Genomic DNA, 25,244 nt, shown 5'->3' on the forward strand with positions numbered 1-25,244 from the left:
GGTTCCTCCACCGGGAATCCAATGCAGGCCCACGGTAGTGAAAGCGCCGAGTCCTAACCATGGGACCGCCAGGGAATTCCCTGTGCCACCCTCTTGACTCCTGCTGATGCGATGTCAGCTGTGTTATGTGAACCCAGAAAAAAAGACAAAGAACATGTCATTTACAACGCATTTTTTGGGCTTCTCACTGTTGTGGCCTCTCCCGTTGCGGAGCACAGGCTCGGGACACACAGGCTCCGGACGCACAGGCTCAGCCGCTCAGCGGCCATGGCTCACCGGCCTAGCCGCTCCGCGACATGTGGGATCCTGCCGGACAGGGACACGAAGCCGTGTCCCCCATCAGCAGGCGGACTCTCAACCACTGTGCCACCAGGGAAGCCCCGAAGATTGTTTCTACCATTGGGACCCCTAAAAAGCTCTTGGAGATTTCCAGAGGTCTGGGGATCACACTTAGAATTGCTGAATTAGAAGGAGAACATGTGAGAAAACAGGTCATAGAATGGAATTGAATTTAGCATATAATAATAACTTTCTTAAAAGAAGGGCTGCGGACTTCAAGTGCAGCGAGAGGCAGATTAGAAGACGAGAAAGACTGGTGGGATTTATCTGGTCGGGAGACAGGATTTTAAGTGGGCCTTAAAGGACTGGTCCAAATAGTTTGAAGAAAATCTTGTGTTGGAAGGGAAAGGCTTGCTCAGAACGCACAAAGAAGACTAGACTCTGACTTCTGAGATCTTGTAGCTACGAAAGGCTGATAAGGAATAAAGCCAGGCTTTTGTTCCCTGCGGTGTTGTGTGTACTAGGAGGTGATGGGTGCGTCTGCACTTTTGTCAACATCACCCTTAGAAATTGTATGCGAGGAAACCCTTGGACTGACAGGTGCGGAGAGGCGGGGAGTTGGGGTCACGGCTGTGAAGAGACGGGCCTCTACTGAAAATACACATTAATGTCTCAGAATGGCTACAGATAAAAACCTACTACAAAAGGAATATGTCCGAGGAAACTAATTTTGCTAATACATATTGATCTTTTGAAAAGCCCATAGAAGTAGGTGGCAAGGAGATGGTGGTGTATCAGAATGTTCACATAGTTCTGATAGAACTCAAGGGATAAATCCTTGTGTTGAGACCACTTTTCTGACACACTGTTATCAGCAGTCCCTAACTTGGGGGTCCCCGGTCCCCCGCTCGGCGAACAGCGAGGGCTCGAGGGCACTGGGAGCCGCTCGCAGCCGCTCGGAGCACGGGTCCCGTGGCCTTCCGCGATCGCACAAGAGCGGCCCTCGGCACTCGCCGTACGTGGACTCTACCATCGCCGGCGCAGGGGGGGTTGGAGGCCGCGGAAGAGGAGCCCCGAGGGCGGTTCGGGAAAGCCGGGCATTGGAGGACAGTTGTTTCACAGCTCGCATAGCCCGCCCGCCCTTCTCCCCTTTCCACTTCCCACAGCGCCGTCCCATCCGGGAGCTCTGCCGTGTTCCCGCGGCGGCAGGTGAGTGCCCGGCCGCGGCCCCGGCCCGGCCCCCCCCCCTTCTCGGCGGTGGCGGCGGCCGGCGGGGAGGCGCCTGCGCGCAGTAATGGCAGCGCGGTGAGCAGGGACGGAGCTGACAGCCGCCGCCGCCCACCCTCCTCGCCGGGCTTCGTCCTGCGCGCCCTCGGGCTGTCTCCCACCCCTGGCCCCTGCCCCGCGTCCCGCCTCTGCAGCAGGTAACCCGCTGAAGGCCCGGATCCGGTTGCGGGCACCGGGAAACTTCCCTTCCCGGTTAGTGGGTGGCGGGGTTGGGGCGGGGAGAGGAGTTGGGGGCACGGAGGGGGAGGGGAGGGATGGAGGGGCGGCTGGGGACCGGGTGTCCTGTGGGTGACCCCGGCTCCAGGAGCGCCAGCCCCGGAGCCCGGCCGCCCCCGGACTGCATCCCGGGCCTCCCAAGCCGGTCTTGGCCGCCCCTCCCTCGGCCTCATTTTCCTCCTAGGGAGGGAAGGTGCGAGTGCGTGTTCTCTGCTTATTTACGTCCTCACGCGGGCACAGAGCTCTGTGTGTCTGCTGGGGGCGGGGGGGGGGGCGGCATCAGTCTCTTATATCCTTACTACGAGTGTTTTCACTTTTGTTTCCGCAGACAGCGAAGATTGATAGCTCTGGGGAGTAGTGTCCTATGTGCATGCTAGACCTGTCTCACCACTTAGGGTTTGGTGAAATTAGATCCTTAGACTCTCTTAAGAGCACTTAGTTACACACCAGGGAGTCTGCACCATTCCCCATCACCCCGCAAATACGTGCATCTACATAAAACATTTGCGAGTTGCAGGCTGTTGTTATCGTTAAATCCTCTCCTTTCCCCAGGGATTACTATTACCAGTTGAAGGACAGTACCTTGGAAGTTAAAATTTTGATAATAAGATAAAAACTATTAACATTTGCTACAGACTGTTTGACTTTACAGTGTAAGCATCTTTGAACTAGACCTGTCCCAAATCTACACTCATAGTAAGGTATGGGAAATAATCACTTAGTTCTCATTTACTACCGACTACGTAATAGGCATTTAAACACACTCAAAAGACTGCTCCTTCCTTTTTACAATCTCACAGTTCTTTCCAAGACAGACAGTTGAACAAATTGTTTATATTTTGCCTCTTTTGCCCAAATATAGTGTTTGGAAGACCCTTCCAAAAGAGTCAGAGTTGAAATAGCAGATGTACACAGTGTTTTGAGTTAATCTTCTTCCCCCCACCCCCCGCCGCGAGATGCTGTTTATAAGTTGGGGGAACATCTCTGTAGTGTGCATGCACAAAGTATGTGAAAAATACCTTTTCTATGTCTTTGAATGTTCACTTGCATCTGAAATACTGTTACTTCACTCTCCACCCTTTGGTGATTTTTTCAGTGTTTTATATGGAAAGGTAGTTTATTCATGTTTTTTATCTTCACCAGTTTGTCACTAAATTAAATGCTGTGGACCTTCTTTAAAGTCAGTTTTGCCTTGTCTAACAGTTCAATATTTATTAAGCACCTGATTCGTATGCCAAGCATTACTGGAAGCATTAGGGATACAACCATAAACAAGACACATGAAATTTCTGCTTTCCTGGAGCTTCAATTCTGGGAGGTAAGGGAAAGTCAGAAAGTAATTAAGAAATAAAAGCAATTTCAGAGAATCATAAGTGCTATAAAGGAAGTAAAATAAAGAGTTGTGGTAGTGACTGGGATAGACTGCTTCAGATGCTGTGGTCAGGAAAGACCTGACTGAGGTGACTTTTGACCTGATACCTGAAAAGTGGGAAGGATTTAGCCTTTGGAAGTCTGAGGGAAGAGTGTTCCTGTCTGAGGGAACAGTAAATGGAAATCCCTAGAGGTGGTTTCAAGCTTGGGTTCGGCAAATTGAAAGAAACTCAGTGAAGGTGAGCTGGGACCCTCGCGAGAGAGAAGAGGTTAGGTGGTAGCCAGGGGTCAGGTCATGTGAGGTCTGTTATCCAAAGGAGCTTGCTTGGCTTTTATTCTTAAAGTACATTGAAAAGCTATTTCCTTTTTGTGAAGCTGGGAGTGATATGGTCTGGTTTACAATCTGACTGTGAAGGAGATTGGATAAGAGGAGAATAGCAGGGATACCAGTGAGAAGGCTGTGGCAGATTTGAGTAGTGACTGGAGTCCAGTAAAAAAGATTTTGAGATATATTTTATAGTTAAAAGTAGTGATTTGGCATGGTTGGATGGGAATGCAGTTGGTTGGGACAGGGGTGACTCCTGGGTTTGGGGCTTCACCTGGGGCTTGGTGATGCCACGTGTTGGGATGGGGAAGAAGTGAGGGAAGCAGGTTGTTGTATGGGGATAGGGTTGGAGGGGACGTGTTACATAGGACCTGTTAGATGTTCACGTGGAGTTGAGAAGCAGGCAGTTGGATATACACGTCTGGACTTCAGTGGAGAGGTTAGGGAGTCCTTCGTCCATTCAGCAAATAGTTTTCAAGTACTAGCTGTGGACTAGGCGGTGGGGGTGTGTAGTAGTGAAAAAATAGACAAAAATCTCTGCCTTCGTCAGATTTAAATTCTAGTAAGAGAAAGAGATGGGGAGTCATCCGCCTTTATCTGTTGGTTTATTATAATTATGTTTGGATAAAAACTACATTCACCTGATTCAGAATTTGAAATGTTTGATGGGATATAGAATGAAAATCTCCTCTATTTCTTGTTCCTGCAGTTTTTGTCAAGGCCAAATATGTTAGTGGTTTCTTACTCATCTTTCCAAAGATATATTTTGTGCACATGTAGGCAAATGTGTGTAGATTCTTCTCCCCATTTGGCTAAAGTGGAAGCATACTTTCCTTGCTTTGACACCTTGTATTTTTAAGAGTATTAAATAGTATTTAAAAGTTATGAAGCAGTATGAGACCACCTAAAGAAAGAATGTAGAAAGAAGAGGAGACAGTCCTGGGGCACTGCAACATTTTCTGATTTGGTCCCTGCCCTCTTTGAGTTTGGGAACTGCACATGTGGAGTTGTTTAAAGAGCTTTTATTTTTGTGAGGCTTTTTACAGAAGTTTGCACTGTTTGTGTGTGTGTGGGTGTGTGGGTGTGTTTCACCTTATCTGCCTATTTTCTTTACATGCTAAAATAATGTTTGATTATGATTGAAAGCAGCGTTTTCATGTATGTACTGTCAGTTAAATTCAGATAAATTAATGACAAGATCAAGCCCTTGAATGTTAATATTTTGAAGAAGTTTGGCTGATGTTAAATCTTAGAAAAACAAGCAGAAATTTGGAATGTTATCATGAGACATAACAAGTTATTGATACTTGAGATGTATGACTGAATTCTCTCTCAGTAACCAGTTAATAATCAAACTATTTGTTCAGAGTGATCTGGCTCTTTGCCTGGGTTTGAATCTTAACAGTGATGTTTCTATTGCATTGCAGATGTTAGCATAATCTTTGTGTTATTATCTTAAAGAATACAGACCTTCCCCGATTTACGATGGTTTGACTTAGAATTTTTCGACTTTATGATGGTACAAAAGTGATATGCCTTCAGTAGAAACCATACTTTGAATTTTGATCTTTTCTTGGGCTAGCAATATGGAGTATGATAATCTCGTGATGCTGGGCAGTGAGCCTCAGATCCCAGTCAGCCTAGCAATTACGAGGGTGAACAACCAATATACTTAGAATCATTCTGTGCCCATAAAACCATTCTGTTTTTCACTTTCAGTACAGTAGTCAAAAAATTACATGAGATATTCAATACTTTATTATAAAGTAGGCTTTGTGTTAGATGATTTTGCCCAACCGTGGACTCATGTAAGTGTCCTGAGCACGTGTAAGGTAGGCTAGGCTAAGCTATGATGTTCGTAGGTTAGGTATATTAAATGCATTTCAACCTAACGATATTTTTAACTTCTGATGGGTTTAGTGGGATGTAACCTGATCTTAAGTTGAAGAAGATCTGTATATAGATTCAAACTATGTTACTACTGTGTATTTGGAAAGGCCTGTTGGAGATACTAGAACAGAAGTTCCTTTGATTCTTAAAAATTTTGAGGCAGTGAGTAGTGTTAAGATCATGATATTAGCATCTGCAACAACTTTTGGGTGCAGTTAAACCCTGTTGTTTGACCTGGAGGAGGGGAGATGGAATATTCTGTAAGTTGCTTTAAGCTTTGTTATTTTGAAGAATTAAAAAATCCAGACTTACTGTGTTCTCTACTGAATTTATAATACTTTTTATATTGGTTGGCATTTTGATTTTCAGTTAGCTGTCTTTAGCCAGATAACTTCCTATGTAAATTGATCTACCTCTTTTTTTTCTGAGATTGTTCTTGATTTATGAACTGTTTTGTTTATGAACTGTTTTGTTCAGTTTGATTCTTGTGGTTATTTTTGTTATTGTTACCTCCTTTGTTTTCTTTTTTGTCTGAGATAAGTAAGCAGCTAGTTTCTAGGTTGGAGAAATATAATCTTTGGTAGAAAATATTTAATATTTCTTTTTGAAGCATTAGACACTAATTACTATGAAACGTGTGGTGAATGTGTTAAGCCTACTTGAACTCTGGAAATGTGTAGATGTTAATGTCCTATTTGAAGATTTTAGTTATCCAAGGGATTTTCATTTATATTCTTTAACATTGTAAATGATGTTACTGTTGTTATTTAATCATTGGATTATAGCCTGATTGTGTGTCGGAATTTTTCATCAATCAGGCTAATAGTTTATCATTTTTGTTTCTCTTATCATCTGTATGCTTCTTGAAGGCAGCATCTCTAGTACTTGGTAGAGAGAGGTCTGAATATTGTAAATACTTAATAAATATCTATTAACTCAGTGACTTAAGTCCTGTTCCAATGTAGGTTGCTTTTCAAATAGCGAAATGTTGGATTTACCCTGTATAGATATTCCTTGAATTTTTCAACTTTGTTTTACTTCAGTTGAAAAAAAGTACAAGATACTTAAAATTTTATTTATTTAGTTTTGGCTGCACTGTGCAGCATATGGAATTTTCCAATCTGTGCCCCCTGCAGTGAAAGTGTGGAGTCTTAACCCCTGGACCACCAGGGAAGTCCCCCCAAGTTTTTTAAATGTTGGAGTAATTTTAGACTTACAGAGAAGTTGCACAAATAGTACAGAGAGCCCAAGTATACTTTTCCCCCAGCCTTTTGTAATGTTAACAGCTTACATAACCAGAGCACAATGATAAAAATGAGGATAACTAACATTGTTACAATACTGTTAAACTACAGACCTTATTTGAATCTCACCAGTTTTTCCTGTAATGTCCTTTACCTCTTTCAAGATTCAATCCAGGATCAGACGCAGCATTTAGCATGTGTCTCCCTAGTCTCTTGTGATCTGTGATAGTCTTTTCTCATCTTCCATCACCTTCATGCTTGTGATGAGTGTGGTCAGTTATTTTGTAGAATGTCTCTCAACTTTGGTTTGTCTGATGTTTTCTCATAGTTAGATTGAGGTTGTACATTTTTGTCAGGAATACTAGAGAAGTGATGCTGAGTCCTACTCAGTGCGTCACATCACAGGATACAGGGTGTCAGTATATCCTATTAGAGGGATGTTGACTCTCATTAAGGTCATGTCTGTTAAATTTCTCTTCTTGTAAAGTTACTGTTTTTCTCTTTGTAATTACTGGATATCTTGGGGGAGATTGAAACTGTGCAGAAATCCTGTTCTCAAATTTTTGCCCATTCGTTGCAGCATCCTTTGGTAGTTCTTGCTTGTAATAATTATTATAGTAGTGTTCACCTGATGGCAATTTTATATATTTCTCATTTCCTTCTACACTTATTAATTGGAATTCTTCTATAAGGGAGAACTGTCCCTTCTCCATATTTGTTTATTCCGTAATTTGTTTGTATCAGTGTTGGGTCATAGATATTTGTTTTACTCTATGGTTTATAATCTAATTCTATCATTATTTATTTTATCGCTCAAATTGTTCCACTGTGGCTTTCAGGTTAGCTCTTTGTCTTTTGGACATCCCCCATCCTCTTTAGGAAAGCACTTCTATTTTCTGGCATCATAAGATGTCCAGGCTCATATTTTCCCTGCTGCAGCCCTGGAACCAATCACTTCTCCAAATGCTGGTTCCTTCTGTTGGAGAATGGTATCTAGAAACCAAGATCTGGATGCTGTGTGTGTTCATTGCCACTGGGGTGTCATTGCTCCTAGGCCCGCTCAGTGAGCAGAGCGAGAACTATATATGTATACTAATCCATGCATACACAAACGTCTATGTTTATTTCTATATCTTTTTATCTTTGTGTGTGTGTTAAAAACCATGAGTTCACACTGATAACTCTGATTCCAATCAAGCACTATAGCATTTACACTAGCTATCCCCTTTTATTTATGACTACTATTTTCTGACAGAAATAGAGCATACTTTTCTAATAGTCATAATAATGTATGTAGTATAAAGTTACCAAAATAATGAATCCAAGGTTTTTAGATATATGTGACTTAATTTAGCTCTCAGAATAGGATAACAAATATTGCAAGTCATTGGGTTGTGCAAAGAGAGGATAATTAGAGTAACCATTTTTAATATTTGGATAGAAAGTCAGGCCTAGAAAAAAAATGCACTCTTAATTGGATTATATGTGAAAAGGCTTATTGGTCATAGCCTTGTCTAGCCTGCATGCCAAACTGGGCTTGCCTACCCATGAGAGACTCAGACAAATTCAGGTTCTCTAACTCATCCCTGATACGTATATAAGAATTTTTTTTTTTGGCCTCCCTGGTGGCACAGTGGTTGAGAGTCCGCCTGCTGATGCAGGGGACACGGGTTCGTGCCCCATTCTGGGAAGATCCCACATGCCACGGAGCGGCTAGGCCCGTGAGCCATGGCCGCTGAGCCTGCGCATCCGGATCCTGTGCTCCGGAATGGGAGAGGCCACAACAGTGAGAGGCCCGGGTACCGCAAAAAAAAAGAATTTTTTTTTTTTTAAGGCTGGTTGGTATCTTAGATTCCTTGCTTAGATTGTTAAAAATGGAAAAAAGTGAGAAAGCAAGTGAAGAAGACATTAAACTTCATGCTGATAGGAGCAATGTGAAAACTTGGAAAGAAATACTGTCTGTGTAGATGTGTGGGAGAGTCTCAAGTTCATTGAGGAGAGAAGGGTCTTTAATTCTGGTCAAATTAGCTTTATTTTGGAAGCAAATGTCTTCTGTAACTTTTTTGTTGTATTATAAGTACATTCCCTACTTACCACTGTCCCCCTTCCCTTTTTTTGAGACTGAGGTTTTCATCTTGCACTATACATTTTGCCAACTGGGATGACAGACTGCTGTATTTCTCTTTACTGTTTTCTACACCAGTTTCCTCCTTTTTTTTTTTTTTTAAGCATACTACTAGAAATTCTTAGGTAGGAAAGTCATGTGATGGAGATGACATTTGTGGTGTGGATCTTGTGTGTCAAACCTCATTGCAACAGTAAGCTTTGTACCCTGAGCCTCCACCTAACAAAGGTACCTCTTAGCTATAGCTAATGGATCACACATTCAGTACATAAGATGGAAGTATTTAGATGCATTCTTGGAGCTTATTTTCATATGAAATCATGGTAGCATTTTTGGTCAGTGTACACTAGAGACAGCCCTTGAAATGGAAAATATTGCAAAGTTAATAATGCTCTTTGATCGGGTCTTAAGTATTTTCCTTATTTTGTGTATTTAGAATATAACCTGCTCAATAAGCCCCCTGAATGTCATTTTGAAAACTAACTATGGTATGTTGACTTACCTGAAATTTTTTTAGTCCCCAGTATTATATCTTTTTGGTAATTTTTGGAATGCCAAATTTTTGTTGCTGGTACTGATAAATACTGAAATAAAAAATTATCATTTGCTAGTTTTTTGGTTTTGTTTTGTTTTTTTAACTAAAAAGAGACTCACAACTTTAAGCGTTTAGCCATTTACATTATTGATAATTATACTTTTGGAAGGCAACTGAAATGTTTATCAGTAGTTAAGCTGTAGTCATACTGATCAGTATGTTAAACATGTTATACATTTTACTAAAATAGTTTATACTTCAAATAAAATATCTAATTATGCACCAATGTCAGTTCTAGGCTTAAAATGGAATGTTTTGAGATTCTGTTACTGCTTTACCTGCTGAAATGTAATTATCCAAGTCACTTCTTTGTATGAAAAATGTCTAAGTGAAGAACTACACAGTATCACTCCAAATTAAAATCCATCTGATCTTTGCAAAGTTATATCTTTTGTATTTCTGCTATTACTAGTAACTTTGTTTTTAAAACATTTTTGGAGTGGGAATTTTGTTAGGCTGTGTTAACACATCATACTTTGGGGCAGTACCATGTTATTTTGGAGCTCTTTCAGCCTCAGTACCTAAAACTCACTGGAAAGTTAAGATTTTCAGGAGAAAGGAAAGGTTAGTGACAGGTCACCTTTCAGTGTTCTGAGGAGTGAGGTATGTGTATGAGGAGAAAAACTTTAAAAGCAAAAGAGATTTTAGAACATTGCTATCAGAAATCTGGATAGCTTATTAATTTGATTTTCCTGATTGCTTCTTTATTTTCATCTTTACTTTGGATTACCTAGCTATTCTCTTAGAACTGGTAACCGATTTAAAAGTCTTTGTTGTCAGAATATTAGTAAAGTATTTATTGACTTTCATGGGAAGTCAGTGATAAATTAAGAAAGCACAGAGAAGTTTTATTTTTTCTTAAATGATAATTGATAGATAATAAGGATTGTAAGTTAAAAGTCTTTGAAGAATTGTAAGCAGAGGGTATGATATTATCAGACTTGCATTTTTGGAAAGCTTACATTGGCCACAGTATTTGGAATGTAACAAGGGGGCAAAAGAGGATACAGGTGGCTCATTTAGGAGGCAGTAGTTGGGTGAGAGGTGGTGGTTTGGATTAGGGTGATGTCAGTGGGAATGGGAAGTAGTGGTTGGATTCAAGAAATGGTTAGAAGATAGGGTTGACAGGACTTATTCATTGATTTGAAGAAGAGAGTAAGAGAAATCAAGAATGATGAATAAAATTTCTACCTTGAGGAGCTAGATGTATGAAAATATTTATTAAGATGTGAAATACTGGAAATGGATGGACATGTTGAGTTTGAGGGGTCAGGTTTATTGAGGTATAACTTACACATAGTAAAATTCACCCTAAAAAGATACACAGTTATTTGAATTTTGACAAATTTATATGGTCACATAACCACCACCACAATCAAGATATAGAATATCTTATCACCCCAGAAGTTTCCTATTTGCTCCTTTGTAGTCCATCCTGAGTCTCTGACAACCAGTAATCTGATGTATGTCCTTATATTTTTGCCTTTTTCAGCAGCCATACAATACGTAGCCTAATGAGTCTGTCTACTTTCACTTGGCATAATGCTTTTGAGAATCACCCATTGTTGTCCACATATCAGTGATTTGGTCCATTTTAATGTTGAATAGTACACCATTGTGTGAAAGCACCACATTTTGTTTTCCATTCACTAGTTGATGGCACATTTGGGTTTCTGGGTTTTGGTAGTCATGAATAAAGGTGCTCTAAAATTTTGTGTTTAGGTTTTTCTGTAAATGTATGTCTTCATTTCTCATCTATAAATAGCCAGGAATGGGATTGCTGGGTCACATGGGAAGTGTTTGCTTAATTTTAATAGAAACTGCCTAAGTGGTTATTTCATTTTAAATTCCCACCTGCAGCAAATGAGAGTTTCAGTTGCTCCATGTCCTCATCTGCATTTGATACTGTCAGAATTTTTGAGCCATTCTAATAAGTGTATAGTGGTATCTTGTTGAAGTTGTTTTTGTTTGTTTGTTTGTTTGTTTTTTGCGTTACGCGGGCCTCTCACTGTTGTGGCCTCTCCCGTTGCGGAGCACAGGCTCCGGACGTGCAGGCTCAGCGGCCATCGCTCACGGGCCCAGCCGCTCCGCGGCATGTGGGATCCTCCCGGACCAGGGCACGAACCCGCGTCCCCTGCATTGGCAGGCGGACTCTCAACCACTGCGCCACCAGGGAAGCCCTGATACCACTCTTGATAGAGAATTCTAGGTGGTTAGTCATTTTCCCTGAGAATTTTGAAGGCATTGCTTTATATTACCTTCCAGCTTCCAGTGTTGCTCTTGTAAAGCTAAAGACTTTAATTTATGTAGTCGTTTTTTCCTTTCTGAAAACTTACGGAATCTTTTCTTTACCCCCAGTGTTTTAATGTGTCAAAAAGAGGTGCCTTGTTATTTATTTTTAAAATCAAATATTCTGGGTATTCAGTATGCCCTTTTAAGTTGGAAAACTAATGTTCATTAGTTCTGGGATATTTTTTCTTTGATAATTACCTCTCATTCTAATTTTCCAGAATGCATATTAATTGAATGTTAGACCTTTTGGATTAATACTACTTTTTTTTTAAGCTTTCTGATTTCTTTTATGTGCTTCCCCCCATATTTATGGAACTGTTAATGATGATGATGGTGAAGATTTTGTTTTTTACCCTTTTACTTTGGAAAATCGCAAACATACACAGAAAATGCATATTATAATAATCCTTCATGTACTTATCACTCATTCTCAACAATTATCAATTCATAAACAAGCTGTTTAATTTTGAAGCAGATCTCAGACAGCATTTATTACATCCATAAATATTTTGGCATGTGTCTCTGACAGATAAGGACTCTCAGTTTTAAAGCTCTCATAATTATTGTTATAAACATTATTTTTTAAAGTCATCAAATATCCCATCAGTTTATAAATTTCCAGGGTTATCATAAATATAATTTTTAAAAGGAGCTTAAATCTAGATCCAAATAAGATCAGTCACACTGTGGTAGATGAATGTGCCTTTTTAGTCTATTTTAGTTCAGTTTCCATTCCACATATATCTCTCTCCCACTCTCATTTTCTTTTCTCTCTCTTCCTCTTATGTGTGTGCATAGTTTATTGAAGAAATCTGATTATCCAGTAGTTTCCTGCAGTCTGGATTTTGCTGACTTGCAGGTTGATGGTTAGTAATGCTTATATGTATAATATGTATAGCATAGGAGGAATTCAGAAGGTATTTAGTAAACGGTAGTTAATGGTAATAGTGTAATTTTCTTCTCTTATCAACTAGTATAGCAGTTGTAACTTAAATTGTGTTATTAGTATCTTTAGAAGAAAACCTTGTTAATGTCAACATAAAAAGAGCTTACTGGGCTTCCCTGGTGGTGCAGTGGTTGAGAGTCCGCCTGCCGATGCAGGGGACGCGGGTTCGTGCCCCGGTCCGGGAAGATCCCACATGCCACGGAGAGGCTGGGCCCGTGAGCCATGGCCGCTGGGCCTGCGCGTCTGGAGCCTGTGCTCCGCAACGGGAGAGGCCACAACAGTGAGAGGCCCACATACTGCAAAAAGAAAAAAAAGAGCTTACTAATTCATAAAAAAAAAAACTATTTAACTTAAAATTACTGATATTAAACTAGGCACTTCAATTTTGGAGGACTCATCACATATCATATCAAACTTAGTAGAATGAATCCAGATACAGCCAAACAATGAAATGCTATTAAGATTAAAGAAGCCCTTGTGTATTAAAATGGAATACTTTCCCAAATATACTGTTAAGTGAATATATTGTTAAGTAAGCAGTGTAATACCATTTATGTAAAACAAGTAGAAAAAGACCCTCTCTATATTCATTTATGTAAAAAGGGGGAATAACAATATATATGTATAAAATACCCTCAGACACATATAATATATGCCTCTGGTGATGGGAGCTGGTGACTAGAGCATGGGAGTGAGAGGGAGACTGAGATTTCAGAATTTACAACCATGTAAATATACCTTTTCTCCCCTCCCCTCCACGTTAAATTGCTCCAAAGTTTTTTGTTTGTTTGTTTTTTTGTGGTACTCGGGCCTTTCCGGTTGCGGAGCACAGGCTCCGGACGTGCAGGCTCAGCGGCCATGGCTCACGGGCCCAGCCGCTCTGCAGCATGTGGGATCTTCCCGGACCGGGGCACGAACCCGTGGCGGACTCTCAACCACTGCGCCACCAGGGAAGCCCGCTCCAAAGTTTTTGATATGATTATTTCACCTTAAGTGTCTGACAGCTTTATTGAGTTATGCTTCACATACCATTTCAGTGTACTCTTGAACTGTACAATTCAGTGGTTTTTAGCGCATTCACAGCGTTGTACAAACATGATGACAATCAATACTAGAACATTTTCATCACCTAATTAGCAATCACTTCCCATTTTTCTCCAAGTCCTCTAGCCCTGTGCAACCACTGAAATACTTCCTGTGTCTGTGGATTTGCCTATTCTGGATATTTCATGTACGTAAGTGGAATCCTAAAACATGTGGTCTTTTGTGACCAACTTTATTCACATAGTGTGTTTTCAAGGTTCATCTGTATTGTAGCATCTATTAGTACTCCATTCTCTTGTATTACAGAATAATAATCTGTTGTATGGATGTACTGCATTTTATTTATCCATTTATTGCTCGATAGACATTTGAGTTATTTCCACTTTTTTGGCCTTTATGAATAATGCTGCTCTGAACATTTGCGTCCAGGTTTTTGTGTGGACATGTTTTCTCTTGCATAGGAGTGGAATTGCTGGGTCATATGGTAACTATGTTTATATAAATCACTTTTGTGATTATTTAACTTACTATTATTGACAGCCATACATACTTAGAAATGGTGCTCTAAGTGAGAAAATCTAATCTAGGAATCATTTTCAAATGTAATGAAAATTTCGTAAATGTTATTGTCATAAAATATTGTCATAATGTTATCTGGAAACATAAGTAAACATGAATTTTTATTTTTCAATTTTTTTTTAAATTTGGAGACTATGATTTATTTTTAGGGGCCATAGGCACAGTACCTGTGTGCCAAAGTGTTAAAAACCCTAACGTTGCATGAATGGACCCAGAAGAAAGCTAGAGGAAACTTTAGTAATGTGAGATTTGAACTTTGCAGGTGCTCAGTAGGACATAGTCTCACTGACTGGGGATGGAAGTGGTCCTGACAGGACACCAGGTGAAAGACATGATGTGGCACAGGAATGAAAACAAGACTCATATGTATTCTTGTGAGTTGTCTGACAGTTTGGGAAGTGGAGAAGAACAGTGTGGTGGTCGTGGTCTTGTTTCTTTCTTTGCCCTCTCTCTTTCACATCCTTACATAAACGCTCCATGAGTAAATGATCATTTAAACAATTGAAATAAAATGAAGACTTCTCTCACCTTGGTGTCCACATTTTCCACCCATCTAAGAATGGATTATCACTGCACATAAACCCATTCTGTCAGGAACCTGTTGGTCTCAGCAGAGAAGTCAATGCCAGTCTGATTCTGCTAAAACTTCAATAAAGCTAAAAGGTAATCTGTGCAACCATTAAAATAATTTATAAGCAGGGTGTGTAGTATGATTCTATTTTTATAAGGGGAGGAAAGGAATGTGAAGCAGACAGTGACAGCTTTTTGATAGACAGTTACAGAATAGTCCCTACCTTGAAGAAACACTCATAATCACAGTTGAGCATGGTTTAATCCTCTAATAGAGTTCTGAAGTAATGCATAAGAGGGCACCTTACGTAGCTTAAGTGGGCCCAGAAAATTTCTTGAAAGCAGATATTCTGGGCCAAGGCTGAACTATCAGTAGGAGTTAGGGGAATGGGTGGAAAGGGGGAGGCAAGGAGAAGAGAAGAATTTTAGGTACAGAAAACAATGAGGATAAACGGCAGGGTGTGTGAATCAGCCTGTTGTGTTCAGTGACCTCTAAGCAGAGAAGTTACCAGATTATGATGTCAAGGAAGGGGGTCCCATGAGAAGAGCAAGGTGGAGAGGTGCTTTAGTCCAAGGTCAAACCATGGAAGCTTGGTGGGCCATGTTGCCAATGAGCTTAAACCGGATGCTATCTATAGTGGACAATCACAAACAGCTTTCAGTACCAGAGTGACATGGTCAGCTCTGTGGTTTACGTAGGTTATTTTTGTTTCTGAGTGCCAGATCCAAGAGTCTAACTTTCTTGAAGGTCAAGAACTTTGTTTATTGACCACTGTATCCTCAGCCTAGTACAACGCCTGGCATGTATCTAAGTATTCACTAAGGATGTTAGTAAGGCAGTATAGTTGTATATTGCAGTTGAGGGCAGGGGTTACAGCACGGGTCTGAATAGCTCCATGACCTTAAAGCAAGTTTCTTAATCACTCTGTGATCAGTTTTCTTATCTAGAAAATGGGGAGAACATTGGACCCTACCTAATCAGTTTGTTGGGAGGATTAAGTGAACTTACATAAAGCACTTAGATTTGTGTTTGGCTTATAGTAAGTACTGTGTAAATATTAACAGTTGTTAGTATTTCTTTGATAAAGATTAATACAAACTGGAACTGCTGAGGGCCTGATCTCAGAGCATTCATAGGGTTGCACAGGAATGGATGGATTTAAGAAGTATTGAGTAACACAGTTAGATAGGATGTGTGAATAAGGGTGAGACGGAGTTAAGGTTAATTTTCTGATTTAGAGCTAGAGCTTTAGGTTTCCCCCTTCCCCCAGTACACACACACACACACACACACACACACACACACACACACACACACACACACACACACACACACACACACACACACACACAGGAACTACTGCTAATCCATTCTCGGTAGTTAGAGGAAGTTTAAGGCTTGTAGGTGGAGTCCCTGGTATGTTGAAGAAAGAGGGTTGATTTAGTGTGGCACACCCTCTTTTGGGTTTTTGTTTGGCTTCTCTGATTCTTTTTCTTCCCTTCCTTGGACTCCTCTTGAGTTCTTTTCTTCACAGGACAGAAACGTAAGAAGGGCCCAGGGCCACCTCCGGTTTGTGGGCTGGGACCGTGCAGCTGGTCTCCTCCCCTTGTCTCTTTTTTCCTTTCTCTCTATGCATTCCCCCCTTCTCCCCACTGTTTCCCTACCTCCTTTTTTACCACAGCGGGACACAGGAGGAAGAATGTTTCCTCCTTGTTTGGCCCTGGCTACAGACTAGCTTGGTGCTTCACAGTCCTAGTAACGAGGGAAAACTTTGGGGAAGATGTGAAGGCCTGTGCCGGAAAAGTGCTCCCTTGTGCAATTAAATTTAACTTTAGAGATTTCTCTTTTTAATTCTGTTCTTCTGGTGTGATATTGAAAAGGATTTGGAATCTAGTTAAACTGATGCTTCAGGAAAATAAACCCTTTAATTGTCTTGTGTTTTCTCATATATGGCCTCAGTCTCCAGTTTAAGGAGTGCAAACCACAAGGATTTGGGGCCAAAACCTTTTTATTGAGTATCTCTTGTGCATTTCTCATGATGGAAGTTAACTTTTTGGCTCATTAGGTCCCAGCTTCTTTCTCTCAGCAAATTAAATGAGGCTTCTCAATCTTTGGGCCACCCTGGGTTATAAATAATTTGTGCTAAAAGCTTTTTATTTCCTAGAGTTTGCAGTGAATGCACATATGCTGTGGAGTTCCTTGTCTGGACAGTCATGAAAAGATGGCAGCCAGTGTTTATTGTTCTCACCACATGCCAGGTTCTGGTCTCACCCCTTCCGTGCAGCATGCTGTCTAGTTGTGTGGTGCTTTAGAAACAAGTAACTGACCTTGTAGAATTCATGCTAACGTTACCATTGTTTTTAATTAACAGATTTCAACACTAAACTTGCACAATGTCTTTGAAACCAAGAGTAGTGGATTTTGATGAAACCTGGAACAAACTCCTCACGACAATCAAAGCTGTGGTCATGTTGGAGTACGTGGAGAGAGCAACATGGAACGACCGCTTCTCGTATCCTTCCAGTGGCACGGATGCCTGCACTGATCAACATGCTAGGTTCATAAGCTTGTTGAAAAGTGACAACAGGTTTAAGTTTTCCTAAGTGGAAGAACATGCCAGTGTGACTATTTTCATATATATTATTGTTCACATTTCCAAGTTCATTGCCTGTATGTGGCAGTCAACAATCTTTGATAACCTTTTGCTCAACAAATACTTTACTGAGCACTTAGTATATGTCAGGCACTACTTTAGGCTTTGGGAGTACATTTGTGAACGAAGCAAACTACTTTCCCTTCATTCTACTAAAGGAAATAGATATTAAATGGATGTAAAACACAAAACCTGATGCCAGTGCTTCTAACAACAGGTTACATCCCGTGGGGGGACGTAAAGCAAAGCGAGGGCATGAGCGTGGTTGGAGTGCGTGTGCGCGCCTCTCTAGATGGTGGTCAAGGAAGGTCTCCTTGAGGATGTTGATGATGTCGAGGATGGCATACTTGAGCAGAGGCAGGAACCGAGGGAGGGAGCAGGTCACACAGAAACCTGGGGGGGAGTGTTCCAAGCAGAGAGCAAACAGCAAATTCAGTGGCTCTGAGATGGAAACGTTTCTTATTTGGGTTTTCTACATTTGTGATTTAGGGGTTTTATATGAAAATATAAATTTGTGGTTTCCCTAGGACAGTCTGAAACCTGCTGTCCTGCATTCCTACATGACAGCAATCTTTTTTTAAAAAATACATATATATACATACACACACACACACACACACACACACACACACACTGTACATGATATGTATAATGTATGTATATTATTATAACGTTATTAATAATATTATTTTATATATACATTATATATGTAAAAAACACAGTGCAACCTCCAGCACCCAGGCTATATACTCTGGCACCAAAGGAAAAAACCACAGTATTACAATACTGTAGTTTCTTAGTACTGGGGAGGTTAAAGGGGTCTCTAGGAACCCTCAGCCACAGGTAGCTGGAGTAGAGTGGTGGGTGGCAGCCTCATCAACTCTGCCCAGTGTTTGCCAGGGGCCACGGCTGGGAGGGCCTGGGAACGGCCTGTGCCCTGGCAGACTCCTGACCCGCCTCCGTCTTCCACCACAGGGACCACCACACACACCACATTCCAGGGCAAAGAAGGGGCATAGGGTCGAGGCCTGGTCTCTGGGTCTGAGTGCCATGGCAGTGCCCCAGGGCCCTGAAGGAGGCCTTGTGGACTGGGTGGACACTGTAGGGACCAGAGATTCTTTCCCCCAAAAGGGAAGGTGAGATGTGAAGGTATTATTACCAGAGTGAGCTTGGAGATTCCGAGTCCTCTCACGCGCTGTGCCGCCCTCTCCAGCAGTGTCCTGGGGCTGAAGGATGGCTGCCCTCACTGTGCGAGGTGTGTGTTCTCTAGAAAAGCTTGGATTTCATAAGACAGTGATTCAGCTTGTTCTCAATGCCTAACCTAATTGTCAATATTAAACTGAATGTTGATGCAAGAACAGTGAAGTTCTTTGAATTCATTACAATTGCAGTTGTCAGTAAGAAACATTTGTTAGGGTACCTATGTTCTAGGCACTACAGATACAGAAAATGATGGTAACATTTCTAGAAGGCTTCAGAGTTTGCAAAGATCTTTTATATTTTTAATGTAGAAACAAGCCTATAAGATCAGTGGGGCAGATATAATAGATGAGGAAACTGATACTCAGAGGTGAAGGGACTTGCCCCGGGTTATGCAGGTAGTCATTCATGGAGCATACAGACTTGCATACAAGATGTCTAACATCTAATTTCCTGTACTTTCCATTGTATCTAGATGATAATTGTTATGGAGTCTGTCTTTGAAGAGCTTATTTTTGAATTAGTCTCTTAAATTTTTTTTGTGGAACATCATGAATTGTTTTTGGTGGGAATCAGTAAAAACTGAGAAAGGGTTAAAGGTTACTTGTGTGTTAATGAGGTTGGGCTAAGCACATACTCAGGTACTTTTAATGCTGTTTTAACTAAAATAATGAGCAGAGAGAGGAGAGAAAGAGTTGGTCATAGAAGATTACAAGAAAAGAGAAAATGAGCATAAGGTAAAGAAAATAGAGTCATTAAATGTGTTCTTATTCTTCTACAGAATATACAGTTAATTGCTGGTTTATAAATGGTTTTGAGATAGCTGACTTCCTTTGAAAGTGCCCCTTCAGTTACTGATATTTCTAAGATGTTTATTGTTTGATCCCTCTAAGATGGTTCAGTTACTCTTGACCTGGTCACGAGTTTTCTCCTCCTCCCCTGAAGTAAAAAGTATCTACAGAAACAGTAAACTGAGGAGCGGAATATCATTTTAAATTTTATTATGAAAAATAAAGGAATGGAATATCATTTTGAATTTTATTGTGAAAAAATTAGCATTTTATTACGATTTTATTTATTATGTAAAATTATGTTCCTAATTGTTCTAAAGCCAGATTCCCTCCTTTTCCCTGTTATTTTGCCCTAGAATATAAGGTTGACATCTGATACTCAGATATTTTATGTAGAAATTTTAGAGGCTATAAATCTTTAATATTTTGAAACTGGAAAAGAGCCCTCCCTACAAATTGTTCACCACCATATATTAATACTTGATCTTTTACAAAGCATTTTTTGAGGTGTATGAAATATAATGCATACATAAGTAAGATATACATGTAGAGTTGAGCAAATAATTATAAGACAGACACCTGCATTATCACCACACAGGTTAAGAAGCAGAACACTGCTGGCATCCACCAACCTTCCCCCACCAGCTGCCCCTCTCAGTTCACAAGCCTTCTCCTTTCCCTTGGAGGCAACTACTATCATATTATTCTCTTGTTTTTTAAAGAACAGCATGATTGCTTATATATACAGCCTTAAACAATATTGGTTAATTGTGTTTTGAACTTTGTATAAATGGAATCATACTGTGTACATTCTTTTGTGTCATAATTTTGTCTTTCAACATATAATGCATGTGATTAATTTGTTACAGATGATCTTGTAAAATATATATTATTAGCCCATTTTACAGTTGAGAATATAGTGGCCCAAGAGGGTTAAGATTGACTTCCCGATATTGTAGGCTAGATGCTGGGATAAAAATGCTCAAGTCTCCTTACACCCTTGAAGTGGGTATCAAAGAAACCTGGTCTGCCAGCTGAAGTGTTTAGCCTGTGTAAGTATGGAACTTAGTGAACCCCTGTCTACAACATTTTTACTAAATATAACCTCTGTAAGGGCACAGATACCCGTCTGTTTTGTTCACTGCTGTATTCCCAGTATCTGGTACATATAGACACCTAGCAAATATTTGGTGAGTGAGTAGCTACTGTCAGCTGAATGCCATGAAGCATACTGTATGGATGAAAGAAGTAGCATTAATATTTAGCTAGTTCTCTTATTGTGTTGATAAGAGGGCTCTTAACCCTCATCCTTCATAAATGTACTGGGTCCAGTTATGTATGCAAGGCATTCTGGTTGATAGGTAATGTAAATAGAAGACATCAGTGTTTTCTTTTGATGCATAACAAATTACTACAGATGTAGTGGCTTAAATTTAGTGTTTCACTCTTTTATTATCTCCCAGTTCTGTAAGTCAGAGTCCATCGTGTGACTAGGTTCCCTGCTCAGGATCTCACAAGGCTGAAATCGGGGTTGGCTGGCTGTCTTCTCATCTAGAGCTCAGGGTCCACTTTTAAGCTCATTCCTGTTGTTTGGCAGAATTCAATTCCTTACAGCTATAGGACTGAGGTCCCGGTTTCCTACTTGACTTTTGGCTGTGAGCTGCTCTCATTGACTTACGGTCACTCTCCAGTTGTTGCTTGTGACCCCCTTCCATCTTCACAGCCAGTAGTGGTGAGTCAAGCCTTTCCCCTTCTGCAGCTGGTGCAGGGGGGCAGGGGCTGGTAGGGATCTGCCTTTGAAGGGCTCATGCGATTAGATTAGGCCCATCAGGGAAGTCCAGGATCATCTTCCTATTTTAGAGCCAACTGATTAGTAATCATAACTGCAGCTGCCAAGTCCCCTTGCCATGTAAAGTAACTGGGCGTGCTCTCTTATATTCACAGTCCCAGGGGTTAGGGAAGGAAGTCTTCAGAGGCCATTTTTAGAATTCTGCCTAACACAAGTAATAATGATGCTCTATAACAGAAGCTCTGTGACAGCTTAGGTGCAGTCTAGGGTCGTTTGGGACTTACTCCTTAAGAGGTATATCAAATGCTTATGATATGATAGAGGCTAGGTGTAGATGTACATTTACTATTTGCTTCCCTGGGTTGGAGTTCTTTGGTTCTTTTGGTTTACGGTCGACCCTTGAACAACACAGGTTTGAACTGCACAGGTCTGCCCATACTCAGAGTTTTTTCAATAAGTATACTGTCGGTCCTGTAACCACGGGTATGGAGGACGGACTGTAAGGGGCTTGAGCATCCTCGGATTTTGGTATCCACAGTGGGTACTGGAACCAATCCTCTGTGGATACTGAGGGACAAGTGTACTTGTATTCATGATTTTCTGCCTTTTGGTAGCTGTTAGGACAATTTCCAAACCCCAGCAGTGTAACATAGACGGTCTCCTACTTAAGGACAAGATAGATTCTAGTGAATAAATGGTTTTATGTTTAAGTCCATAGTGACTCAGTGAGGGGTTATTTAAGATTGCTTCCCTGAATGTAATTCTCCCAGATACGAAAACCTGGCTCTAAAACTATTGTCTTTATTTCAAATACATATTCTATGAGGAGTCTTTTTCAAACATAGAACAATTTTGACTGCATTGAAAAATGTTGAGGTGGGAAATCTCCATCCTTGATGATCTTCACAAGTGTTAGAAGGAGGACCTCTTAGCAACCTTGGCATCTACACTTAGCAGCCCATCAGTCTTTCTTAGATTGTGTGGATTGGAAAAGGTTGTATCTGTAGTCATCCCTGGTTGGTGCATCAGTAACAGTTTCACTCCCTTCTTCTAAATTATGTCAGAGTTCTTTTATTTAATGAGTCATTTTTTTATCCTTGCTTGCTAATCGATGATTTTATAGATACTGCATTTTTTACATGTCACATTTTTATTTTTTCGCTTACGAAATGTCAATAAAATTTTTCATCTTTTACAGTTTTGTATTGTCAGTTCTTTTTTGACCATTATTTTACCATTTTCAATTTTAAGGTAATCTTTACTTTTATTCCCATTGCAAAACATTGTTTTTGACCCACTATGCAGTAGAGTTAAAAGTGTTAAAACTAAAAATTAAGCCCAAGCATAGGAAGCCTCTTTTAATAGAGAAAATGAACTAAAATAAGTAATTTGCTGCTTACCAGCACTGCCTTTTGGTTGTAACAGAGTTCAGAGCTCTTGCTCCTGAACACATTTTGTTTCTGACTTTGAGAATTTGTAAGTGGAAAGTTTGTACATACAGGTATCTTTCTATTCCGGCTCCCAGAAAAGATGACTTGGAGAAGACAGTGTTTAAATCTAAATCTGACCACCTACGTTATTTGCCATTTCTGGTTTTTTAAAGTATCTTGTCTATAACCAAATCATAATTGAATGCTAGAGGGTTGAAGAGTGCTCCTCTTGGATGCTCTTCCCAAGGCCTAACCATTTCCAGAGTGGTTGGGTATTTGAACAGGTTAAAGAAAAAGAACATATTTAGGTATATCTTTTAGGCAGTTGAGTGAAATTATGCAGTGAGACTCCAAACTATGCTGAGTTAAAATATTCATTTAAAAAATTTATTAAGGTGGACTCCATTAAAAGCAATACATGAGTACATTCTCACTGAGGAAGAGTCAAACAATATATAAGTCCTGTATGTGGAGTGAAATGGGAAAGTCTCCCTGGATTCCTACCTTGCACAGATCCCTTTCCCTCAGCAGAGAGAAGGGAAGCCCTATTAGGTGAATTTTGCTGGTCATTTCTGTTTACATATACATGCAGTGGCTATATTGAGACGTTAACTTTGTTGATGTAAAACATTTGAGCACATAATTAGCATATATTGAAATTATGGTACTGAATTGCTGATTTTTCAGTATCAAGTAAGTTGTGTATTCTAGAAATGTGTATATATGGCGTAAGGGAAGATTAGAGGAGCAAATATCATCATCATGTTGGATGGAAGTTCTGGAAGTAGGTATTCAGAACTTAAAGATAATAAATGTGTCACTTCTGATTGTTGATCTAGAGCCTGGCCAAATTTAGTCATTTAAAAAAATTTTGTTCTTTCTTTTTTTTTTTTTGGCAGTGCTGTGTGGCTTGTGGGATCTTAGTTCCCTGAGGGATTGAACCCAGGCCCACGGCAGTGAAAACTCCGAGTCTTAACCACTGGACTGCCAGGGAATTAAAAAAATTTTAATTTAAATTTAAGTATGATATACGTGCTGACTGGTGAATGTAAAGGTGAATTCTCACAAAGTGAGCGCACCTGTGTACCCAGTAAACAGAGTGCTCCTACCAACCAGGAACCTCTGTTCCGCAGTCGCTGAAGTTAACTGCTGTCCCGGCTTCTACAACACCTAATTCTGACAGCCCTTTTACATCTAGTTTTACTAGGATAGGCTTGTGATCAGTTAAGATTTAAATTATGTCATGAACTAGGACTATTTTTTCTAAAGGCATTTTTAGCTGAAACCTGGAGGGACCCCAGGCTGATCCGGGAGCTCATGTAGTACCTTACTTTGAAGCTCCTTCTCCATTGATGACTTGTTCCCTCTCCCCTCCACCAAACCATGTCAATTCTCTATAGAATTTGTGTCCAGATAAATTAAAAAATTTTTCTTTCTTAGATAGTGTATATTCAAGTCTCTACTTTCTTTGTAATACAGGTGAATATTTTTTATGTTATTGCTGAAAAATAGCTCTTATATCTGTACTATTTTATTTAATCTTCCAGTCTATAAAGGTTCATTATGATATCTAAGTTGACTTAAAATAACTTAATAGTTTCTTTTTTTTTTTAACATCTTTTTTGGAGTATAATTGCTTTACAATGGTGTGTTAGTTTCTGCTTTATAACAAAGTGAATCAGCTATACATATACATATATCCCCATATCTCCTCCCTTTTGTGTTTCCCACCCACCCTCCCGATCCCTAAAATAACTTAATAGTTTCTTATTGTAACTTTTTTTGCTATAAAGAAACCTGGCACAGTGATATTACACTATTTGGGTGATATTTTTGCTTCACCATGTTTGTTTTTTAAGTATGTAAATAAAATTTTAAATATTTAATATAATAGTAATCGAACAAATATATATACATGGATACATGGAGATATTTTATTGGTTACTAATTACAATTAAAAATAAACAATGAAAGAATTTGGAGGGAACATAGGAAAGTCTGACTGAGGCCTCCCAGACAATGACATCACGTGGAGAGGGCTGCTTGCTCTTTTTGGGGTGAGGATACAAGGTAAAGAGTCAGAGCATGTGAGGTTGATTTCCCACCTCCCTTCTATCACCATTGTGTTGGGTAAGTGTCTTTCATTCTGTGTATGTATCTATATAATCCTAAACTGCAAAAATGAAATAAGGATTTTTCATTTTTTAATGCCAGACTTGAGTTAAATCTTTTGTTTTAAAGTAGTATCTTCAATGAATATGAAAACCTTAACAATTTAACTAGAGATATCTATGCTTTATGTGTGGCCTATCCTGAACCCCTTGGAGAAAGACTTTATACAGAAACTAAGATTTTTTTGGAAAATCACGTACGGCATTTGCACAAGGTAAGGATTGATATATACATGATGTAAATGTGTTTATGGCTACATAGTTATTTGACTAGCTCACTGTTTTCCAGTGCAGAACTTGTATCAGGTTAAGGTATTTGTTTTGTTTCCTAATTAGCATTTTTCTAATATGTGTATAAGAGCTTTGGGTCAAGCTCTGTGTTAGGTTCTCCAAGGGAAGTCAGTTTAGTTGCTCCAGATCATACAACTAGTAAGTTAAAGAGTAGG

General features: G+C 39.9%; 1 protein-coding gene across 2 annotated transcripts in view; it reads left to right on the forward strand.

Annotated features, from left to right (window-relative positions):
• The first annotated feature begins 1,463 nt into the window (after positions 1 to 1,463).
• Positions 1,464 to 25,244, forward strand: part of CUL2 (cullin 2) — an 83,474-nt gene continuing 59,693 nt past the window's right edge. Inside the window, exons 1-3 of one of the 2 annotated variants that reach the window (XM_082647563.1) lie at positions 1,464 to 1,488; positions 17,136 to 17,276; positions 24,911 to 25,013. In XM_082647563.1, the coding sequence (XP_082503689.1) occupies positions 17,158 to 17,276; positions 24,911 to 25,013 (222 nt within the window). In that variant the 5' untranslated portion in view covers positions 1,464 to 1,488; positions 17,136 to 17,157. Of the gene's footprint in view, positions 1,489 to 1,575; positions 1,704 to 17,135; positions 17,277 to 24,910; positions 25,014 to 25,244 lie in introns of those variants that run through there. The other variant, XM_082647562.1, reaches the window with a different exon arrangement.

This window comes from Grampus griseus (assembly GCF_964374135.1).
Source record: "Grampus griseus genome assembly, chromosome: 2".
Lineage (NCBI taxonomy): Eukaryota > Metazoa > Chordata > Mammalia > Artiodactyla > Delphinidae > Grampus > Grampus griseus.